This window comes from Geotrypetes seraphini, chromosome 10 (genome assembly GCF_902459505.1).
Source record: "Geotrypetes seraphini chromosome 10, aGeoSer1.1, whole genome shotgun sequence".
Taxonomy (NCBI): Eukaryota; Metazoa; Chordata; class Amphibia; order Gymnophiona; family Dermophiidae; genus Geotrypetes; species Geotrypetes seraphini.
The window spans coordinates 32922010-32945308 of record NC_047093.1 but is presented as its reverse complement, the minus strand read 5'-3'; the positions used below and the strand labels follow the sequence as shown (position 1 = coordinate 32945308).

At 46.0% G+C, this 23299-nt stretch overlaps 1 protein-coding gene across 5 annotated transcripts in view; it reads left to right on the top strand.

The window, feature by feature from the left end:
- The window catches only part of MXRA7 (matrix remodeling associated 7), a 116386-nt gene that overhangs the window by 58060 nt on the left and 35027 nt on the right, over positions 1–23299 (top strand). For all 5 annotated transcript variants that reach the window (XM_033961105.1, XM_033961109.1, XM_033961106.1 and 2 more), the window contains exon 2: positions 10509–10569. In XM_033961105.1, coding sequence (XP_033816996.1) covers positions 10509–10569 — 61 coding nt within the window. The remainder of the gene's footprint in view (positions 1–10508; positions 10570–23299) is intronic.

The following is a 23299-nucleotide window of genomic DNA, read 5'->3' as shown; positions in this document are numbered from 1 at the left end:
ATGAAGCTACTAAGTAGTACATTTTAAACAAACTGGAGAAAATATTTCTTCACTCAACATGTAATTGAACTCTAGAATTCATTGCCAGAGATGGTGGTAAAAGCAGTTAGCTTAGCAGGGTTAAAAAAAAAAAAAGATCTGGATCATTTCCTAAAAGTCCATAAACCATTGTTAAGATGGACTTGGGAAAACCCACTACTTATTTCTAGGATAAACAGCATACAATCTGTTTTACTCTTTGGGAATCTTGCCAAGTACATATGACCAATGCTCCCTCCAAGGCAGTGTCTCTCAAGCTGTGTGCCACGGCATAGTGGTGTGCCCCAAAGAGATTCCGAGTCTGTCACAAGAGATTCCAGAATTTTACTTATTTTAAAAAATTTCCTTCATAAGTATGCACTAGAATAGATGCCATGTATGTCACATATGCAAGAGTCTGTCAATGTTATAAGCATCTGTGTGCGTAAGGATACAACTGCTCAGACAAGCATCATTCTTTGACGTGATTGGTCCTTGAAAACTAACAGCAAGTAATTTTAGTTTTAATTTTATCTTTTATACAGTAGTTATCCTAACTTGAGCTTAAAGCAATCAAGGCTTTGTTACCGTTTGGAACTTTTTATCCTTCCTCTCTCTCCCTCTTTTTGGGTGCATGCTGGGTTTGAAGAGGGGGGGGGTACCTCGGTGCTACGATCACCACAGCATTATATGAACATATTATATGTTGTGCGTCCTTGTTCTAATCCCCAGATCCTAGTAAAATCACTTTAACTCCTGTGTCTCGTGTCTAATCCCAGCACAGGCACTGACTGTGTGTGAGTCGGTTACTTTATATTAGAGAGTTGCGTGGGGACAGAAATCCCACCCGTACCCGTGAGGAATCCCCTCCATCCCCACCCGTCCCCGCGAGGAATCCCCTCTGTCCCCGCCCGTCCCTATAAACTTCAGAAATAGTTATTTCAGTTAATTATGCTACTGAATTAAAGGCTCTGGTAGAAACCCATGTACAAATAAACAAAGAGACTTTATTAATTGGGAAGAATACATACATTGTAAACGGGTTTCTACCAGAGCCTCTAATGTTTATAAATTTTTATGAACACAACTAATATACTACTTTATCCTGAAGCAAGAAAAAAAAAAAAAAGAAATGTAAAATTACCTTTGTTGCCTGGTTTCTGCTTTCCTCATGTTCTCATTCAATTCCTTCCATCCACTATCTCTCTTCTCTCTGCGTCTTCCATTTGCTCTGTTACTGTGCCTCTCCCTTTCTCCCCCTTCCAAATTGGTCTGGCACCCATCTTCTTCCCTCTGCTCCCCCATAGTCTGGCATCTCTGTCTTCTTCCTTGCCTGCGTCTTCGCCCCACTCTCTCTTCCCCATTTCCCTTCAGCATCCTCTCCCCACTCTCTCTTCCCCATTTCCCTTCAGCATCCTCTCCCCACTCTCTCTTCCCCATTTCCCTTCAGCATCCTCTCCCCACTCTCTCTTCCCCATTTCCTTTCAGCATGCTTCTCCCCCCCATCTTCCCCATGTCCTGTCAGCATCCTTCTCCTCCCTCTGTCTTCCCCATGTGCTTTCAGTATCCTTCTCCCCCCTCTGTCTTCCCCATGTCCTTTCAGCTTCCTTCTTCCCCATGTCCTTTCAGCATCCTTCTCCCCCATCTTCCCCATGTCCTTTCAGCATCCTTCTCCCCCATCTTCCCCATGTCCTTTCAGCATCCTTCTCCCCCATCTTCCCCATGTCCTTTCAGCATCCTTCTCCCCCCATCTTCCCCATGTCCTTTCAGCATCCTTCTCCCCCCCATCTTCCCCATGTCCTTTCAGTGTCCTTCTCCTCCTCTGTCATCCCCCATGTCCTTTCAGTGTCCTTCTCCCCCCCATCTTCCCCATGTGCTTGCAGTATCCTTCTCCCCCCTTTGTCTTCCCCATGTCCTTTCAGTGTCCTTCTCCCCCTCTGTCTTCCCCATGTCCTTTCAGCATCCTTCTCCCCCCCCTCTGTCTTCCCCATGTCCTTTCAGCGTCCTTCTCCACTCCTTTGTCTTCCCCATGTCCTTTCAGCGTCCTTCTCCCCCCCTCTGTATTCCCCAGTGCTTTCAGCGTCCTTCTCCTCCCTCAGTTTTACCCATTTCCCTTAAGCGTCTTTTCCTCTCTACTCCACCTTTCCTCCCTTTCTCCCTCCCTGCCCCTTACCTTCATGGCGCTTCCCTGCCCGACCGACAACAAAACAGGCCCGGTCCGACAAACCTCCCTGCCCTGAATCCAGCTGCTGTAAGAAGGTAATTTAGATTCGCGGCTACAGGGCAGGGAGTTTTGTCGGACCGGGCCTGTTGTCGGTCGGTCGGGGGAAAGCGCCACGAAGGTAAGGGATTCTGGCCGGCTCTGCACCCCCCCCCCCTAAGGCTACCCCGGGGCGGACCGCCCCCTCCTGCCCCCCCTTGGTACGCTAATGCCTTGAATTTTCCCTACCTGCCCTGCCGCAGCACACAGCCGACCGGAAGTCTTCCCAATGTCAGCGCTAATGTCGGAGGGAGGAAGGGCTTTGCTTAAGCCCTCCCTCCGACGTCAGCACCTACATCGTGGAAGACTTCCGGGTCGGCTGTGTGCTGCGACAGGGCAGGTAGGGAAAAGAAAACAAGTCTCGCAGCTCGAGTGCATCCAACCCCGCAGGAACCCCGCGACCCTAGGGAGCGTCCCCACGGGATCCCCACGACCCTAGGGGGCGTCCCCAGGGGATCCCCATGACCCAAAGGGGGAACCCATGGGTCCTGCGGGATTCCCGTCATCCCCGTTCCCATGCAGCTCTCTACTTTATATCCCTAGCTCTGTTATTGATTCTTAAGGGATAATGGGCTCCTTTTATCAAACTGCAGTAGAGGGTTTTATCTGAAGGTAAATGCTCCGATGATCATAGAAATTGAATGAGTGTTGGAGCATTTACCTCGCCAGTCTGCTGTAAAACTCTCTACTGCAGTGGTGTGCGTTCAGAGCCTTCAGGGGATTTGCCCTACCCACTAAAAGTATTGAGAGCATTGTTTTGAATTTGATTGGTTGAGCAGGCATCAGGCAGATGCTACTCAGCCAATTAAAGTGAGGCCCGGGAGCAGCACTAAGACATGCAGCCTCGTATAATTTGTTAACTTTTTATCTTTACAAACTTGGAGTTTCAGCTCTGACAGAAATTACATTAAAAAAAGAACAATGGTGGATGATGAAATGCATGTTTGCTTGTCGACTATCGAGCCTTGTTTTGAGTTAATTTGCACTCAAAAACAAGCACATCCATCGCATTGATTAGCATTTATATTCTCTCTACTTTAATTTCACTGTTGTTACAATTACCTATATATAGCGTAAAGAACTTTAAATAAATTACTCTCAAATTTTAATTTTCTGGTGGTTTTATAATTTCAATTAAAACGTGCTGCGAAAAACATTTGCCCCATTTAGTGTGCCGGAGCTATAGAAGTTTGAGAGGCACTGCTCTAAGGACTGGCTGGGTGAGTGCAAACTTATTTTCGTGTGAGTGACAAATTCTACAAACCAGCAGTTTTCCAGATTTGCACGTAATTTTGTGAGCAACCATATAAAATCTGTGAGCGATGCCTCTAGAATGTATGAGCGATTGCTGATATACTCAGAGGGGAACATAGCGTGTGACCTGGATTTGCCACTGTTGGAAACGGGATACTGGACTTACTGAGTTTGATGGACCTTCGGTCTGTCCTAGTATGGCAATGCTTATGTTTTTAGGTCCTTTTGTGCATTTTTTTGTGTTGAGCCATCTCTGTTGATTTCAGAATTTTGGGTGGTGGCAGCAGTGACTATGCAGATCGTTCTGTACGTACAGTGGCGTGGTGAAGGTGAGAGGCGCCCGGGACAGTGGTGCCCTGCTCTTGTCTCTGCCCCCCACTCCCTCCCTGATCCCCTCCCTGCAGCACGTGCACTCCTCCCCTTCCCCAGTGCCTCTAGTTGTTCACTGCAGTGAGCAACAAGAACTTCACCGCCTTGTGCGGTGCCCGGAAGTGACATCAGCGGGAAAAACGACACGGTCGCAAGGAGCACATTGAAGTTGTTGCTCGCAGCGGTGAACTAGAGGTAGGGGGAAGGGAAGGGGGTGCACGTGCCGCAGGGGGTTCAGGGAAGGAGCGGGGGCAGAGACAAGAGCAGGGCCCCACCACCCTGGGCGCCTCTCGAGGAGAGAAGTGGGAAGAGGGGGGGGGGGCAAAGAGGAAGAGGGGTGCTGGCATCTCCACCAACATGGTGCCCTGGGTGGACCCCCCTCCCCGCCCCCTCTTACTACACCACTGTGTGCGTAATAGCTCCCAGGTGATTCCTGGATTCCTGACACTCAGATGGCTGGCATGGTATTTTGTCTCCTACTCCTTGCTTCATGTTACAACCAATTTGGCCTCATGCTCTCTCAGCATTTGGGAATTTTATTTAATGTTTTCATCTATGTCGCTCTGTCAAATCAAGGTCTCGTAATCAAAACCCTCTGAACTAAAAATAATATAAATGAAACACGTGAAAAGAAACGAGAGACCTGTGGGTTCTAAGTTCCTGTATTTTATCGTAAACCGCTTAGATCTGTAATATACTTAAGTGGTATATGAAATGTTAATAAAATATAAAATTCCAATTGGTAACTTCAGTTGTGACTTCTGGAGCATAGTAATGATTGATAAAAGAAACCCAAAATGGCCCATCTGATCTGCTCGTTAAGTGTTGCAACTGCTGCTCCATGTAGGTTACCGTGGCTGACTCAATCTATGGACCAAGGTGCCAGTGATAAAGGGTGCCAAAATCCCCTTTGGGCATCCTTCCCTCTCTATTCCTCTGCAGTTTGGGAGGAAGGAGATGTTGGATGAGGTTCAGGATTTTAGTGTTCTTTATCACCAGCATTGGGAGGGGGGAGATTTGAGATAGATGGGGAAGTATTGGGGCGGGGGGGGGGGAGGGCACTGATGCAAAAGTTGGCTTAGGATGCCACATTTCCTTAAGCCAGCCCTGTTACCCCCGCCCCATGCCTTCTGCAGGTTGTAAGTGTAACTCCATGCCTTCTTAGAAATATAATAGATTGACTGTGAGTCTCTGTTGGCTAATTTTTTGGCCAATTGTGGAACAGCAATCGATGTTCCAACAAGTTTCCATGCATTGAAAGAGCTGCATGCTCACGCGCCTCCAGCCACCGCACGCGCCTCCAGCTAGCGCAGGCGCCGTGAGGACTAGCACAGAAGCACACCTCACGGCACCAGGAATCACGATCTGTCAACAGCGCATGCGCACTTAGGGTTTTATATAGAGAGATATATATAGACAAACTGAAGACCTCACAGCACACCCTGAAGAAAGCCTTGATGGCCGAAACAACTGCAACAATCATGGCAGTGCATAGTTAGCTGGATCTAAACACTTTTGCATTCAGAGTAGTCGAGAGTATTTGTCTCCACTCTCCCTCCAGTCCTTGATCTACTCTGATTCAAAGTCTCTTTTTTTTCATTCTTTCCTTTTTCTACTGTTCAGAGCTCTTGATCTGCTACTAGCTTAAGTTCATTTTTCTGCCCCTCTCATCCACCTTTAGTTATGAGCCTGGTGCATAACATACAATTTCGTTCTGCTCTTGTGAGCAGGGAAGCAGGGTAAGGTCAGCTCAACCCTTTCAATATATGGGTAGCACTGTCAGAGCTGCAGACTTTTTGTTTCTTAAAGCTTGATGTGTTAATTGTTAACCATGTTTCCAAGTTTCCAAGTTTATTGGTTTTTAATATCCCGACCATCAAACAATTGTCTGGCCGGTTTACAATAAAATTATAAAAAAAGAATTAAATGTAGCAGTATGTGCAAAAAGATGTCTTAAGTTAAACATAAATGACAAAAACTTAACGAACTGGAGTGTGAGGGCAGTAAATGTGGAAAGGGAAAAAGTTACATTGAGTAGAAGAAAAGGAGAGAGTGGGGGGGAGGATTGAACAAAAGGGAGGGGAACATTAAAATAATGGAATAATGGAAGCTTGCTGGACGAAGGGAGAGAGAGAAGATGCTTTTAGGTTTGATTAAAAGCATCTCGGAATAAGAAACCATGGACAGAAAACAGCAGGGGTTATGGAAGAGGGGCATGGAGATATGTCAGAGAAGTAGGGGACAAGGCATCCTTGTTCTCCTGTTAAGACCTCAACACATGAAGCTGGGAAGATGACCAAATCTGTGTTTGCTTCTCCATTAAGATGACTTCATTTTTCCTTTAAATGTGACATTTTTTTGCTATTGCCACTGTGGGATTTTTGCCACCACTACCCCCAAACATTGTTTCAGATCATTGATTGAACTATATCCATGTCATTCTCTTCTTGGTTGGGCTGAGAACTTTTCAGCACCTCCTTCATATACATATGTATATGCGAAGTCTGAAGAAAGCTGTGATGGCCGAAACGTCGGTTCTACCTACCCAGATACCTGCCATCCTAGAAGATGTTTAGTCCATCTAGTGGATGAGCCAACTTTGGGACCATAACCAAGAGGCGAATGGTGAAAGGTCCCATGAATACCCAGGACAATTTTTTAATGAGAGCAAATAATCTTAAAGATTTAGGGCCTCTTCTATCAAACTGTGCTAGCATTTTGTAGCGCGGTGAACCGCGCTGCTCCTGACACTCATAGAGTTCCTATGAGTGTCGGGAGCAGCGTGGGCCATTCAGCGTGGCTCTCTGCGCTAAAAACTGCTAGTGCAGTTTGATAGAAGAGGCCCTTAGTAGTTGGTTGATTTTTTTTTTTTTTTTTTGCCTGTTCCCAGGAATGGAGAGTCTCCTAATAGGTACATACAAAACATCAAAACTTTGATCAACCCATGACAATGTCCCCAATCCAATTCGGTAGACAAGAGTGTCCATCTCTAAGATAGAAGTTGGTACCAATTAGAACCATCATTGGCAAACTCAAAAGAGAAGCACATAAGCAGTGCCTCTGCTAGGTCAGACCAGCCCATTAGGTCCAGGACCGGTTGAGCAAGGAGATTGAAGGGTTAAATTATTAGAGAGAAGATGCTTCAACAAGGCCGGGCATCATTGATTAGGTGATTTGCATGGACTTATTAATTGCATAGCAAAGGCAATGGCCTCTCTTAGGGCTACCAGATATCCAGATTTCCCCGGATATGTCCTCCTTTTGAGGACATGTCCCGGGGTCCAGATGACTTTTCAAAACCTGGCACTTTGTCTGTGTTTTGAAAAGCTTCTATCAAATTGCCGTCAGGCTGACGAGAGCAGGCAGTGGGTGGGGGGTGAGGATAGGGTTGGATTGGGATTGGGGCAGGACTGGGGCAGGGCGGGGATGGGTGGAACTGGGTGTGTCTGGGGGCGGGGCGGGTCTAGGGGGTCCAGATTTTCCAAATGGAAAATTTGGTAACCTGACCTCTCTGAAATAAAGGTCCTTTCTTTTTCAGTCCTCTGGGTCCATTGCCTTCTATTAGTAATTTGCCCTCCCCCCCAAAAAAAGATAATAATGAAAGTGCTCTTCTGTGGCACTTTGAATGGTTATACAAGGTTGTGCCAGTCAGCCATCTTGACAGTTCTCATTTTATAAACTGGTTTATTTATGGAAGGAATTGAATCCCTGGTGGAGGCCTAGTGAGGTTGCTACGAGAATAAACAGTAGCAGTATTACAGCAAATTTAACACTGTTTTATGTTCCTTTCCCTGCTCCCCATTTCATTGGTGTGTTCTGTACTGCTGGAACACAAGAGACATCCTTGTTTTCCTGTTAAGTCCTCAACACATGAAGCCGAGAGGATGACCAAATCCTGTGTTTGCTTCTCCATCAAGATGACTTCATTTTTCCTTTAACTGTAAAAACTTTTTTGCTATTAGACAAAAATGTTCCTAAGCACACTGTTCACCTTCCAAAAATACCAGTGAGGTAGATGGATAAGAATTTTTTGGTTTTCAGAATAGACATGGCATTACTTTTATTCTAATATCTACAGGAAAAAAATATTGGTACAGTTCATCTATTCAGCCAGCCTTTATATTCCTTTCATGATAAATGATAAGTCTAATGGACATTTCAAGTAGTAACAGATGGGCTGGGATGGTGTCTCCAGAGCTGACAGTGGGTCATCTTTTGGTGACCCCTGACTCATGTGACCCATCACACCTTCGACCCATCTAGTGTGACCATATGGCTCCAGAAAAAAGGGGACGGATTGAGACATCCGGGTTTTACTTCCATTGAAAGCAACCAAGATGTCTCAATCTGTTCTCCTTACTTCCATTGCTTTCAATGGAAGTAAAACCCGGATGTCTCAATCCGTCCCCTTTTTTCTGGAGCCATATGGTCACACTACCCATGACCCATACTCGGGACCCGCGGTGTATTTTCCCGTCTCCAGGCGCATTGTCAAAAGCGCGCTGGGACAGAGGCGCGCGCAGACAATCGAGCGCAGTGCGGAGGCGCGCGCCACAGAAAATTACTGTTTTTAGGACTCCGGGGGGGGGGGGCGTGGGGGGGGAATGCCCCCACTTTACTTAATAGAGATCGCGCCGCGTTGGGGGGGTTTGGGAGGTTGTAACCCCCCACATTTTACTGAAAACTTCACTTTTTCCCTGTTTTTAGTGAAAAACTTAAGTTTACAGTAAAATGTGGAGGGTTACAACCCCCCAAACCCTCCACAACGCCGGCGCGACCTCTATTAAGTAAACTGGGGGGGCTCCCCAACAAACCCCCCGTCGGAGCCCCTAAAAACTGTAATTTTCTTCGGCGCGCGCCTCCGTCTTGCGCTCAGTTGTCGGCGCGCACCTTTGTCTTTCACGGGGTTGTCTATGAACCGTCTACAACTGATGAATATAGCTCTCTTGTTAACGGCCAAACTAGTTCTAATTGTGACAGCAATAGTGCAAGTTCTCTTCTTTTTTTATTTTTATGATTTATTTTTATAATTACTCTATGCAATTTCCATTCATTCATAAAAGGCAAAAAGACACGCATCGCAATTGTAATTAGAGAATGACACAGTGATAAAATTTGTCACTGTTCCCGCCCCCGCGGGAAACCCCATCATTGTCCCCATTGTCATTTTCCTTCAGGATGCTGAGATGTAACCACTAGAGAATGACACGGTGACACCAATCCGTGTCATTTTTAGTGTCTACCTCAACCTCATTGCTTCTATACCAGCATCCTTCAAAGTAAAGCTTGAAGGTCAGTAGTTGTACCCAGTCATATCTGATTCTTCCCCTTTCTCTTTAAAGAATGACTTGGGGGTCTTTTTAGCAAGCTGCACTAGCGGGGTTAGCGCGTCGGGCATTTCATCACGCGCTAACCCCCACGGCCGGCTAAACAACTAACGTGCGTTAAACCCCTACCGCAGCTTGATAAACGGACCCCTTGGTTTCCCGTGGTTATCCGCGGAGACGGGAACGGTGATGAATTTTGTCACCGTTTCATTCTCTAGTAACCACATCCAATAGCAGTTAATGTAACTGGTTTGAAAAAAAGGTTTGAACAAAGATTTCCTAGAGGAAAAGTCAAAAGTCCGCTGTTGAGACAGACACGGGACGGTAGCATATAATGCTGCCACTATTTGGGTTTTTCACACAATAAAGGAGTCGTGAGGATAAGATGTCAAATATTCATCCAAGGGTGAATGGTTCCAAAAATCACTTTATTTGTAGATATGCCACTATGGCTCAAAGACTCAAGCTTATCCTCATTACTCCTTTGTTGTATGTCCGTCGTTGAGGCCTGTTCTTGGCTTCCAATTCAGTGGCTATTTGGGTTTTTGTCAGGTACTTGTAACTTGGATTGGCCTCATGAAGATAGGATACCGGGCTAGATGGACCATTGGTCTGACCCAGGAATGCTATTCTTATGTTATTTTCTACTTGTCACCAGCAGCGAGCAAGGTCTCCCCCTGCTGCTCACACTGGCCTCAGACCTTCCTCTGACATCACTTCCTGTTTGCTATTCTCCCTTCCTCTGCTGCTAGAACTCAGGTTTCTTCAAGAACCTGGTGATTTAATTTGAAATCCCGAAGAGTCCAGGTAAAGTCTGGAACAGTCCAAGGGATAATTGATAGCCTATCACAAAACCATGGTTAGATGTGCGAGTGGTACATTAAATAGTCTTAAATAAACGTTGGTCCGGTGAGAAAATAAGTGGGAATCTTATATGCTCCTCTTTCCAAGGCAAGAGTACAAATGAGAAAGAGAAATCTTATAGGTAGTCTCGTGCTAGGGCTGGCAGCTCAGATGTATCCTTAAACTGTGGACAGAAAAACTGGACAGACTGGTGGGCAAGTTCTTTTCCTGCCATCATCTAAAATGTGATAAATTAGTTTCCTACAAAAAATAATTTATCTTAAGGAAAACTAAATTACATAGACTGTATCAGTCTGCAGTAATATTCAGCCTTTTTGTGATTGCCTAGGCTTGGACTATATTTGGACAGTGTTGATTTAGGTCTAAAATAATAAACTCAGACCAGAACTCTTAGGCTTCATATTCTTGTCTTGCAGGAGGAAACTCAGGAGTCAGAAGTCGCCAAAGCCATGAACACAGACCTTGCCGATGATGGTGGTAAGTACACTCAGGGATCAATGTTTACCTGTGGGCAGCTGCTTTTGAGGAGAGGGTGGCGTAGTGGTTAGAGCTACAGTCTCACACCCTGAGTGGGTTCAAATCCTGCACTGCTCCCTATGACCGTAGACAAATAACTTAATCCTGCACTGCCCCAGGTACATTATATAGACTGCTTAAAGTACCTGTATCTAAACCACTTAGGGCAGGATTCACTAAAGTCCCAAAATCTATCCTATTCATATCCTATCCGTTTCCGAGTCATTGTAGCTGATTGATTCAGTACAGCTTGTCCATGCAAATGATCCAATCGTAAACACGCTGCTGTTAGCGCTGAAACTTCGATCAATGCGCGTGCGCACTGTATCCTGGTTGGTTTTGAAGCATGTGCTAGCTATTTAGGAATTCACTGCATAGAAATGGGGCGTGGTTTAATCGCGGACATCATTAGCAGGCTCCGAATGCACCTACCATCACATGCACGCGATAATCCAGCTGGAAGGAAGGGGGGGGGAGGGATAGCTGGCCCATAAAATAGTTTTATTTGATTTTTGTTTTTTTTGGTTATTTGGAATTGATATTTGAAATGTAAGGAGAGCACAGGATTAATCTGCGATTTTCTTGCAATGCGCATTACAAATACGAGATTCACTCCCGCGCTCGCTATACGCATTCCAAACAAGAAAAAAAGAAATATTTCTAACGCTTGTGTACATGAAGATTTACCGGTACATATATTTAAAAGTTTTGATATATTTATGATTTTTGGAGGGGTAGATATATATTTTTGATGGGGTTCTTAAGATGCACGCATCAGTTGCTAGGCAGAAATAGCCGGCGAGGATGTAAACAACTGGTCCTCAGCGGTCGTAACTTTTTGGAATGGAAAGGCCAGTCGGTTTGGAAGAAATGGTTTCATGAATTGACGCGCTAAGAAATTTACATGCATTTTTACTCATTTGCATGCCCTGATCGTATACGGTGTGGATGAGGTCTGGAGGGTGGTTAGTGAATCGAGCTGGGGTCGGAAATTGAGCGCAAACCGAGCGGTACACAATCAGTTTGCTTGAGTGTGGTCGTAAAACTGCAAAAAGGCAGTATAAAAGTCCCTTTCCCCTTTTGTCTATCGGCAAAGGCAGCCCTGTTACAAATTTCTTATCCAAGGGCTCTCGCCAGCTCTGTTCCATTCTGGGTGTGTTCTTGTAATATATATGAGAGGAGGGGCTCACTGAAGCCCCCTCCTGTGCTTTACTAAGGTCAGTTACCAGGAGGGGCCCCTGTATTCTGTAGAAAGAAGATGGATGCAGCTGCTTTCAAGCAACAGCTGGGACCTGGAGCCCAACTGCAGAGGAAGTGGAAAGAGGGTGGGATGACCAGGGTAATGCATCCAGTCCAGACATTCTCTTCTGCACAGCTGGAGCCCAATTGTGTGAACATGAGGGTGGAAATGGGAGACAATCCGTAACTAGGTTCACAGCAAGGTTGTCACTTTCCATAAATAGGGACAAATACTGATTAATCTCCCAGGCATCCAGAGCCCTCAAAGGAAGGGGGGAGGGAGAGACAAGCAGGAAGGATTAATCAGCTGCCAACACTTGCTTTCAGGCCCTGATGCTCAAAAGCTTACAGTGTGAGCAAGATTGGTTGTAGCCAATTTCACTTTGGTAGCAGCCACTGAGGGCTAGATGCACAAAACACGGTCGTTAAGACCGTGTGGGTTGCTGTTGGACGATTTTTTTTTTTTTTTTTTTTCTTGGCTGACTCTGGAACAGCGATTGATGTTCCAAGAAATTTTCATGCAAATTATTTGCAAGGCGGTTTCATCCGATCAGTCGCTCTGAGAGCAAATGACACATGCGCAGAGCCAGTTTGGAGAAGCCCTGACAGCTGGGGGGTTCAGGGAAGGAGCGGGGGGGGGGGGGGGTGCCTCTTCCCCGGGTGCCTCTCGCCCTTGCTACACCTCTGGAAAGGATGATCAATACTAGAGAAGGAGTGAATTCTTAGAGATAGGATATCTTAGGATGTTACAATACTCCTGAGTGTGCTGAGAGCTCATATCTAACTGTAATGTATTCTGTAGCTGGAAAATAACTCATTTTAGTGTAAAAGACACATTCTTTGTAACCTGGAGCTTGCAGAGATAGAAGTAATGGTTCTCAGAAGTGGAAAGAAAATGTTAGTATGGCTCTACTTCAGAGATGGAAAAGCAGCAAAACTAGAGGACATAATACGAGGTTGTGGGGTGGTAGACTTAGGAGTAACACCAGGAAATACTTCTTCGCGGAGAGGGCGCTGGAATGCCCTCCCTATAGAGGTGGTAGAGGCAAAAACAGTGACAAGGGTTTATAAATGGGTGGGATGGACACAAAGGATTCTCTAAATAGAAAGAGGGAGAATGTCGACAGATCAAAAACTAGAACTTCATTTATGATGCGCAAGAATGGAAGCCCAGAAACGGGGAAGTGAAGACGATGCTGGACAGACTTCTACGGTCTGTATCCAGTATATGGCAAGACGGATCGGGCGGAAGGACTGGAGTTAACATCGACGGCGACTTCAGCAGTGGGGCAGTATAGCCTATGCTGGACAGACTTCAACGGTCTCCGTCCCATATGCGGCAAGAAGGATCAAGAGCAATTGTATGTATTTTATACCACATTCAAATAATCTGACTACAAACCTTACCTATCGCGGGGGGGGGGGGGGGGGGGGGGGAGGTGAAGGGGAGAATAAAACATCTTATACTAAGGGCTACTTTTTACTAAGCTGCGCTAGCGTTTTTAGCACACGCTATTCCACGTGTTAATGCCCCAACACAGCTTAGTAAAAGGAGCCCTAAAACTTAGCAAGTATTATGAATATTTGTTTGTTTAGATTTCTATCCCGTTCTCCCGGGAGCTCAGACTGGGTTACAGGACAATAAAATGATAATAATAATTACTGGTTTGTTGCCTTGAGAATGAATGTGACTATTAAGAAGTTTGGATGGACCACACAGGTCTTTAGCTGCCACCAATTACTTTGGAATTCGACAGAAAAAGAGTCTTCCTTTTCCCAGCACAGCGAGAAGCGAAACAAAAGACAGGCAAAGCCGATGTCACAATACAACACAAGGGATTTTATTGAAAGTTCCTATGGGCTTTTCTTTAAAAATAAACGGAAAGAATTTCTTGGGTATAAGATACAAATGTTTCCAGATCTGTCACGAGATACACAAAAACGTCGATGTGAATTTTTGTTGTTAAAGCCAGGAGTTACTGCTCTTGGGGCGACCTTTTTTCTTCGTCACCCATTTGTGTGATATTGCATCAAATGTAGAAATATGTATTCTTTGATCCTACCCAAATCACAACCTTCTTGTCAATGGCTTCCCTGAAAAAAGGAGGGGAAATATGAGCACTTTTTAATTGATTGTATAGGCTGAGAAAAGAGATCAATCTTTAGGCTTTAGTTCTTTATTTTGTAATTTCATATTATACATTCTCGCTGATTGTACATCTTGGTTTCTTTATCTTTGAGGACTTGAGTTAAAGTTAATATATATATATATATTCTTTGTTAAGATAGCAGATAACAATCTGTTTTGTATTGGATTTTGTATTATATTTTATTTTTCTGCCTAACTTTTATCTTTCTATACAAGTGGATACTTGATATGTTATTGAAAAATGATAAATAAAAGAGAAAGTTCCTATGGGAAGTCCCAACTAGGATCCTGGTTTTGGCAGAACACTGCCTTCCTCAGGGAACATCCCAAACTAAAGTAAACATATTAAATAAAACAATTATTAAAATGATAAAGCATACAGAATATGATAAATCATCTAAAAGATTAAAACAAACAAAATATATTTTGTCATCCTGCCACTGTACCGTGCAATGGTGCGCCCGCACCTGGAGTACTGCGTCCAGTACTGGTCGCCGTACCTCAAGAAGGACATGGCGGTACTTGAGAGAGTCCAGAGAAGAGCAACTAAGCTAATAAAGGGTATGGAGGACCTCTCATACACTGACAGACTGAAAAAGCTGGGGCTTTTCTCCCTGGAAAAGCGGAGACTTAGAGGAGACATGATAGAAACCTTCAAGATCATGACGGGCATAGAAAGAGTAGACAGGGACAGATTTTTTAAATTATGGGGAACCACAAGTACAAGGGGGCACTCGGAGAAATTGAAAGGGGGAAGGTTTAAAACAAATGCCAGGAAGTTCTTTTTCACCCAGAGGGTGGTGGATACATGGAACGCGCTACCGGAGGATGTGATAAGCAGGAGGACGCTACAGGGCTTCAAAGAAGGTTTGGATAGATACCTGGAGGACAAAGGGATTGAGGGGTACAGATAGGAGTAGAGGTAAGTTATAGGGATAGGAGTAGAGGTAAGTTATAGGGAGAGGATTAGAGGCAGTAGAAAAATTAGACAGGGGCACTGTTCGGGCAATTAGGCCTGATGGGCCGCCGCGGGTGCGGACCGCTGGGCAAGATGGACCTCTGGTCTGCCTCAGCGGAGGCAACTTCTTATGTTCTTAAAAAACATCTAAAATACAGAACCATAATTAATATACATAAGGAAATCATTAGTATACATGAAAAACGTAAGACATGGTAAATATCATAAATCATGGTCAAAGGAAGTCTATTATGGTACATCGTTTAGTTGCAGGAATAAATCGTAAGGGAATACATAGAATTAAAAATGCAGCAATCCGTTGAATACATAATGCGAAGAAGTATGATCATATTACTCCTTTATTGAAGCAGGCTCATTGGTTATTAGTTCCTCAAAGGATTGCGTATAAAATTCTTTTGTTGGTATTTACCGTATTTTCACGCATATAACGCGCGTGTTATACACGATTTTACAAACCGTGTATAACCATGCGTGTTATATGCGTGAGCGCGTTATCCCCTTTTTTTTTACATAGTTCCCCCCGACTTCCGATTCCCCCCCCCCCCGCAGGACAGCTCGCACCCGCACCCCGAAGGACCGTCGTCCTGCTGCTTCCTCTGCCGGCAGTCCTGCCCCTTCTCTTATCCCTGCGTCTACGCTGCTTCCTCTTCCAGCGGTCCTGCCCTTTCTCTGACGTCAGAGAAAGGGCGGGACCGCCGGAAGAGGAAGCAGCGTAGACGCAGGGCTAAGAGAAGGGGCAGGACCGCCGGCAGAGGAAGCAGCAGGACGATGGTAGGAAACTTCTACATGATCGGTGGGGGAGGCTGTGGGGGTGCGAGCGGTCCTTCAGGGTGCGGGTGCGTGTTCCAGCGCGAGCGGTCCTTCGGGTTGCAGGTGCGAGCGGTCCTGCGGGGGGGAGGGGGTGAATTGGACGTCGGTGGGGCATCAGGCTTTCAGGGTGGGGACAGGACTTCAAGGGGGAGAGGAGAGTCGGGGCGAGCTAAAGGAGAGTGGGCTGGCCAGAGGAGAGTCGGGGCGGGCTAAAGGAGAGTCGGGCTGGCCAGAGGAGAGTCGGGGTGGGCGAAAGGAGAGTCGGGCAGCGACGGGAGAGTCGGGGCGGCATGCGCGGTATACAGGTGTGCGCGGTATATAAAAATTTATTTACATAAATTACAGTTCCCCGCGCGCTGTACCCGTGTGCGCGTTTTACACGGGGGCGTGGTATATGAGTGAAAATACGGTAAAACTTTAATACAAACGAGCCGGCTCGCTTTATCTTTCACAAATTTTGATTCCATATTCATCATGTAGAGCACTTTAGGCCCTTTTTTACTAAGGCGCGCTAATCGATTTAGTGCGCGCTAAACACTTAACGCGTGCATGTTAGTGTATGGACGCATTAGCGTGCGCTAATTAGATTATCGCGCGCTAATCGGTTAGCGCGCCTTAGTAAAAGAGGAGGTTAGATCTTTGGATCAGAAACAGTTGGTTATTCCTTCATATAAAGAACTACAGTAGTCCATGAACATATACGACATGCTTCTTTTTTAGTTCGCGGGCCTACTCTTTGGAATTCCTTCCCAAGAAATATACGACTAGAATCTAATCTGGGATCTTTTAAATAGGAATTTAAAACTTTTCTTGTTATGTAACTAAAATTTGTAGCTTTGCAGCAAAGTGTTGAAAAAGAAAATAAAAGCACAAGCGGAATAAAAATCACTAATGTAATGTAATGTAATTACCTCAAACCTTATGTTTCATCCTTTCCCTTCGTTTTAATTAATGTAATTTAAATATTTACCCTCACTGTCTAGTCTTTAAATTGGCACATCCGCTAAATACTATTTAGAATTGTAAGCCGCCAAGAAGGTTTTTACCATAAAGTGCAGGATAGAAAGTCCTAGGAAACATGTAACATCCCTTCTCCTAAGACAAGCAGGATGAGTCAGCCACATATGGGTGTTGTCCCAACACCTCCCAATTTGCGGATAAGCTCTCCAATAGCTCAGAGAGATTTTATTTTTTTTTTTTCTCTGATCACGTGCAGTGCCCGGGCCCCATTGGGCATGCCCGAGCCCTACCCATTTCCCCCTGCTTCCCCCTAATCCTCAGTCTTTAGTTTCCGCCCGTTCCCATCGGTCGGATTTTTCTACAGCTCTCCATTACAACTTTTCTACTCAACTTGAAGATGCCTGAATCATCTAAAGAAACAACTGGGATGCAGGAGGAGGATGAACACACTGGATCCTCATGAATTGTGCGCCCACTGATTGGATCCGGCGCTCGAGGTTTCCGTGTGGCTTGCATTGTGCGCACATGTCACCACGTGGACGCAAGCTAAGGAAGAGGGCACTGAGAGACTTCATGAAGAGAAGTGAGGCCCGAGAATCTTCCTCCAGCAGCCATCCTCATCGGAGCGTAGCAGCGGGAGATCCACAGACGAATCCGGTGAGGAGCCTCCAGGACATCCTGGCTCAGTCAACCCCCCCGACTGCAACTTGCCCGGTCGAGAAATCTCTCCCGGAGGTCCTGCATGCTGTCGCTAGCCGCCAGCCCCTGCAGGAAGCCAATAGGAGTCTCACCAGACCGAGAGATCTCTCCAGGAGTTCCTGCATGCTGTCGCTAGCCATAAAGTGCAGGATAGAAAGTCCTAGGAAACATGTAACATCCCTTTCCTCAGAGCGATCTCCATTGATCACTACCCTCTGTTGCCTTCCACTCAACCAGTTCTTGACTCAGCCCGTCACTTTGGGACCCATCCCGAGGGCACTCAGTATATTTATTAGACGTCTTTGTGGAACACTGCCAAAGGCTTTGCTAAAATCTGAAATCCTAATCGAGCAGCATTTGTAATTTCAGGACCTTTCTTCTAATACGTCTGAATCTCTAAACAAACTATATATTGTAATTTTCGCTGGGTTTTTTTGAATCTCTAAACAAACTGTATATTGTAATTTCCTCTTTTTTTCTTAGCAAACAGCATATTTTGTAATTTCGATTTCTTAAAGTCTCTGTACTCTGTACTCCTTCTACATATTGTAAATCGCTGAATGTCCAGCTCTCTTGAATGTAAACCGCCTAGAAGTCGCAAGATTGTGGCGGTATAGAAGAATAAAGTTATTATTATTAAACTTGGAAACCCGGATCTGGATTCCTTGCAGGTTGTGATAAGGCCATGTGGGGTCTGATGTTTTTGCTGTCATCCAAAATCACGCAGCATATCTGCGGTGTAGTTTTGCCACCGTCTTTAAATTGATCAGTTAACACATAATCAGAGCATCAGTAAAAATCTTTCCATTACACGCCATCAAAGATAAAAATGTAGACTTCAGAAATTTTAGCAATGAACATCCCACGTTTAGCTCCAGTCTAGGGTTACCAGATTTTCCGTCTGGAAAATCCGGATCCCTAGACCCGCCCCCCGCTGCCTGATCTCATCGGGCAGGAGGGCATCCGCACATGTGTAGATGCGACGTGATGATGTCGCACTCGTGTGCAAGTGATGTCATTGCGTGGCATGCGAGGATGCCCTCCTGCCCGATGGCGATTTGATAGAAGCTTTTCAAAACCCGGACAAAGTACCAGGGTTTGAAAAGTTGTCCGGACCCCCAGACATTACCTCAAATGGAGGAAATGTCCAGGGAAATCCGGACGTCTGATAACCCTATTCCAGTCTCCACCTGCTTCAGAAATCCAAGGCATCTATATTTAAAAGAAAACTCTACATACGTCAGGTTGCTCTGCAAAACACACGAGAGCAGAGATTTATAGATCCATTACCTCTGGCTGTACACTGGCCCCTCTCTCTATAAAGTTTCTCTGGTGGTGGATATGCCCTTTTTTATCTGTGATCAAAAGCTATTTTGGCAGTCAGTGTGCAAGTTCATTGAGCTCATTGCCAGACATTGTGGTAGGAGCGGATAGCATAGCTGGTTTTAAGAAAGGTTTGGACAAGTTCCTGGAGGAAAAGTCCATAATCTGTTATTGAGAAGGATGTGGGGGAAGCCACTGCTTGCCCTGGATCAGTAGCATGGAATGTCGCTACTCCTTGGGATTCTAGAATCTTGCTACTCTTTGTGGATTCTGCATGGAATGTTGCTACTATTTGGGGTTCCGGAATCTTGCTTACTCTGAGATAATGGAATGTTGCCACTCCTTGGGTTTTGACCAGGTACTAGTGACCTGGATTGGCCACTGTGAGAATGGGCTACTGGGCTTGATTGGTCTGACCCAGTAAGGCTATATGTTCTTACTAGTCTTTAAGCCCGTTACATTAACGGGTGCTAGAACATATGTGTGTGTGTCTGTCTTTATTTCTTTCTCTCTCTCTCCTTAGCCACTTTCTTTCTTTCTGCCTTTCTTTTTCCTTGGCTGTCCTCTGTTCCTTTTTCTTCACCCCCCCTGATCATCAGCATCTCTTTCCTTCTCCCCCTGTCCAGCAGTAGGCATCCCTTCCTTTTTTATCACCCCTCCTCCTTCTTATCCCTATGATACTCTTACCTTGCTCTGTCCCTGATCAGAGGTTCCCGACAGCCGCCCAGTTGCACCCATTGGAAAAGTTCCCACTGCCGCATCCCGCACCCCTCCTGACGCGGCTCCCGCTGTCCTATATGTCTGTCTCTGTCCCTGGCCCCCTTTGCCTGTCTGTCTTTCTGTGTATCTCCCTGCCCCTGTGTCTTTCTTCTTTCTCCCTCTGTCTGTCTGTCCAAACCAGCATTCCATCCCCCTCCATTTCCCTCCCCCCACACCAGTTCCCTGTGCACCTGCCCCTGTGTCTTTCTTATTTTCTTTGTGTTTCCCTTCCTCTCTCTGTCTGTCTGTCCAAAGCAGCATTCCCTCCCCCTCCATTTCCCTCCCCCCCCACCTGTTCCCTGTGCAACAGCATTAGCGTTTCCTCTACCCCCCCCTTTCCCTTCCCGCGGTCCGGACTACAAACGTGATGATTCCAGCAGCGCTTGCATCAGTCTCCACACACTGCTTCGGGTCCTTCTACTGCCCTGATTTACTCTGGCACGTCCCTGATGACATCATCAGAGATGCGGCAGAGCAAATCAGGGCAGTAGAAGGGCCCGAAGCAGCGTGTGAAGACTGATGCACACGCTGCTGGAATCGCCATTCGGGCCCGCGGGAAGAGAAGGGGGTGGGTGTCAAAGGAGAAACGGAGATCTGCGGCGGCAGGAGGAACGGAGATCGTCGTCTGGCTTCGGTCCGGCTTGTGGAGAGCAGGGAGGCTGTGGGGAAGAGAAGGGGGTGGGTGGCAAAGGAGGAACGGAGATCGGCGGCGGCAGGAGGAATGGAGATCGTCGTCTGGCTGCGGTCGGGCTTGTGTAGAGCAGGGAGGTTGTGATGTACAAAGCGAGTAGGTGGTGACGTAAAACCCACGCATGCGCACTCGTATTTTCGCGACGGATCAGGGAACACGTTTTTTTAGTGCGCTTGCGCGACCTATCATTTTATTATATTAGATGAGTGGAGTTATAATTGAAGAGGAAGTGCACGTGAGCTCCTTACAGCATCACAAACAGGTCCCTATCTAGTATGTGACGAAGCTTTAGAATTTCTCAGAGGAAGGAAATATGTCTGGAATGGCTGAGGAATCAAGTCTGCATTTCTACAGAACCATATCTTGTAGGAAAGGAATGGGAGGAACTGCTCCAAGTGCTTTTGTCTTGGCAACCCACACAAACAGCCAAAGGGACAAAGACTTCAATTCCATGGTCGATGGTTTGCCAAAGCAGCTCATGTGTGTTTAATTTAAGTTCTCTTGCAAAACCAATGCCATGGATAAGTCACATTTTAAATTTCACCTTTTATTTGACTTTTCTTCCCAGATTAGCAAAGGAATGTCGTCTAATTTTGCAGGGAGATTTGAGGGCCTGTCTAGGCTTCTTTGTTCCCTCCTGTTTGAATTGTGCTCTTGGCTAGGTCCAATGGAAGAAGGAGGACTTACAAGTACAGGCAGTCCCCGACTTACAGACGCCCGACTTAAGTACGACTCATACTTAAGAACGTGGTTGCGGCTTCATTTATTGGTTTATTGTGAGCTTCTATACTGCTACTAATGACTGGGGGGTCAATTCGGAGCGGTTTGCGTGAGCTTCTGTAGAGGTGTTACAATACAGAGTTATTAGTACCAGCATAAATATGGCATAATCAATCAATCATCCTACTTATGTTACCGGCATATCGATTGTCCTACTTATATGTATATGTTCATACCAAATCAATCGTCCTACCTATCTTCATATCTAATTTGATTTCACTGAGCAGTATTTCCCGTGGCATAGACTCTTACACTTCTCTTGCAGCAGATTCAGGAATGACCACGTTAAGAACAGTGTGTGGTTGTGCATGCTGTACCTTAGAGGGAACACTGGGGGACAGTTGGCCCTTTTGTCAGCTGGGAGCAGAGGTAAACAGCAAGAATCTTAAAATCTACAAGTTCTGAGTTACATACAAATCTGACTTAAGAACAGCTTTAAAAACGTAACTTATTCTTAACCCGGGGACTGTCTGTATAGGAATAATCAAGCCATTGTGACATCACTGATGAGGTTGGCTTTCAGGCAGTGGTGGAATGAAGCATTATGACATCACAATATCAGCTCTAGAATGTTGCTATTCCTTAGCAATTTGCCAGGCATTTGTGACCTGGGTTGGCCACGGTTGGAAACAGAAAACTGAGCATGAGGGACCTTTGGTCTGTCCCAGTATGGCAACTCTTATGTTCGTATGTGAGTCGAGTACAGGTAGTCCCTGAGTTATAGACGCCCAACTTAAATACGACTCATACTTAAGAACGCAGTTGCAGCTTCATTTGATTTCACTGAGTAGTATTTCCATGGCTTAGACTCCTACACTTTTCCTCTAGCAGATTCAGGCATGATGCATGACCACATTAAGAACAGTGTGTGGTTGTGCATGCTGTACCTTAGAGGGAACACTGGGGTCAGTTGGCCCTTTTGTCAGCTGAGAGCAGAGGTATGCAGCAAGTATCTTAAAATCAACAAGTTCTGAGATATATACAAATCCAGCTTAAGAACAGCTTTAAAAACGTAACTCGTTCTTAACCCGGGGACTGCGTGTACCATGATGCATTGGAATGGGAGGTCAAGAACCCAGAACTGACCCCCCTATCTTTCTTCCTCTCTGCGCTAGGTGACCTATCAAGTTATTCAGTTACTTGAAATAATTTTGCCAATGCCCCTGAGGCCAAACATAATGCCAGACTTGTACAGGGATTAAGGGCTAGATTCACTAAGCAAACCGATCAGTTTGCAACCCCCCCTTTGCGACACGATTTCCCTCCGACCCGAATCGCTAACCTCTGTCCCGATCATCCTCCGATCCGTGCATGCAAATGAGGGGGAACGGCATTCAAATGTAGGCAGGCAACGATTCCCTGAACAAAATAAGGGACATCCAAAAATAAGCGACTGCTGAGGACTAGTTGCTTAGGTCCTTTCCGACTGCCCTGCAGCCCGGAAATAAACTTTTTCTCTCTGCCTCTCCAACTCTCTCTGCTGGCTCTCTGTCTCCCCAACTCCGGGCTCGGTGCTGCGGCCCAAGGTGAAACTGCACTGGAAACTGGGGTGGGACAGGGAGGAAGGCAGCTGGTACACTTGACAATTCCAGCAGCTTGTAAAAATTTCCCCCAGAAGTCCAGGCTTCCTCAGAGCTGGGATCCATCAAGGTCTGTTACTGTCTTGCCGGGCACCAAACAGCTGCTGGAAGCCTCAGTGGTGCAAATCCCGTCCTGTATCTGCCACCCCGACTCGCCGCCCTGCTCTCGCCCCGAATCTCTTCTGCCGCCCTGAATCTCCTCCTCTCGCCGCCGCCCCGACTCTCCTGCCCTTCCCCGCACTACGAGCCCGTGGGTTTAAAGCGGGTTAAAACCACGGGCTCGCGAAGAAAAAGAGTTTAAAAAAGGGCTAGATTCAATTAAAAACAAAAGTAAAGTTTTAAAACAAATGGTTGCTGCTCTTAAGCATGCGCAGACCATCTACAGATGGTCTGCGCATGCATCGGGATCGCTACAGAGCGATCCCGGCAGTCGGTTGGGGGCGTGATTCCGATCGCCCTCATTTGCCTGAGTGTGATTCGTGAATCAGCCCCCCGGACATAGATCCGATCCGTGCCCTTAGTGAATCTAGCCCTAACTCTGGTGTGAGGAGAGATTCCTGTGACAAAGAAACAAACTGGGGGCCCTGAAAGAGCAAGAACACAGATTTGTTAAGTTTTTCCCCATACCAGAAACAGCTCCTAGGCAACAAAAACACAGATTCTGCTGCTCTGAATATTTTCACCTCGCTGTCTGAATTCTGGACATCTTCTAATATTTTGTT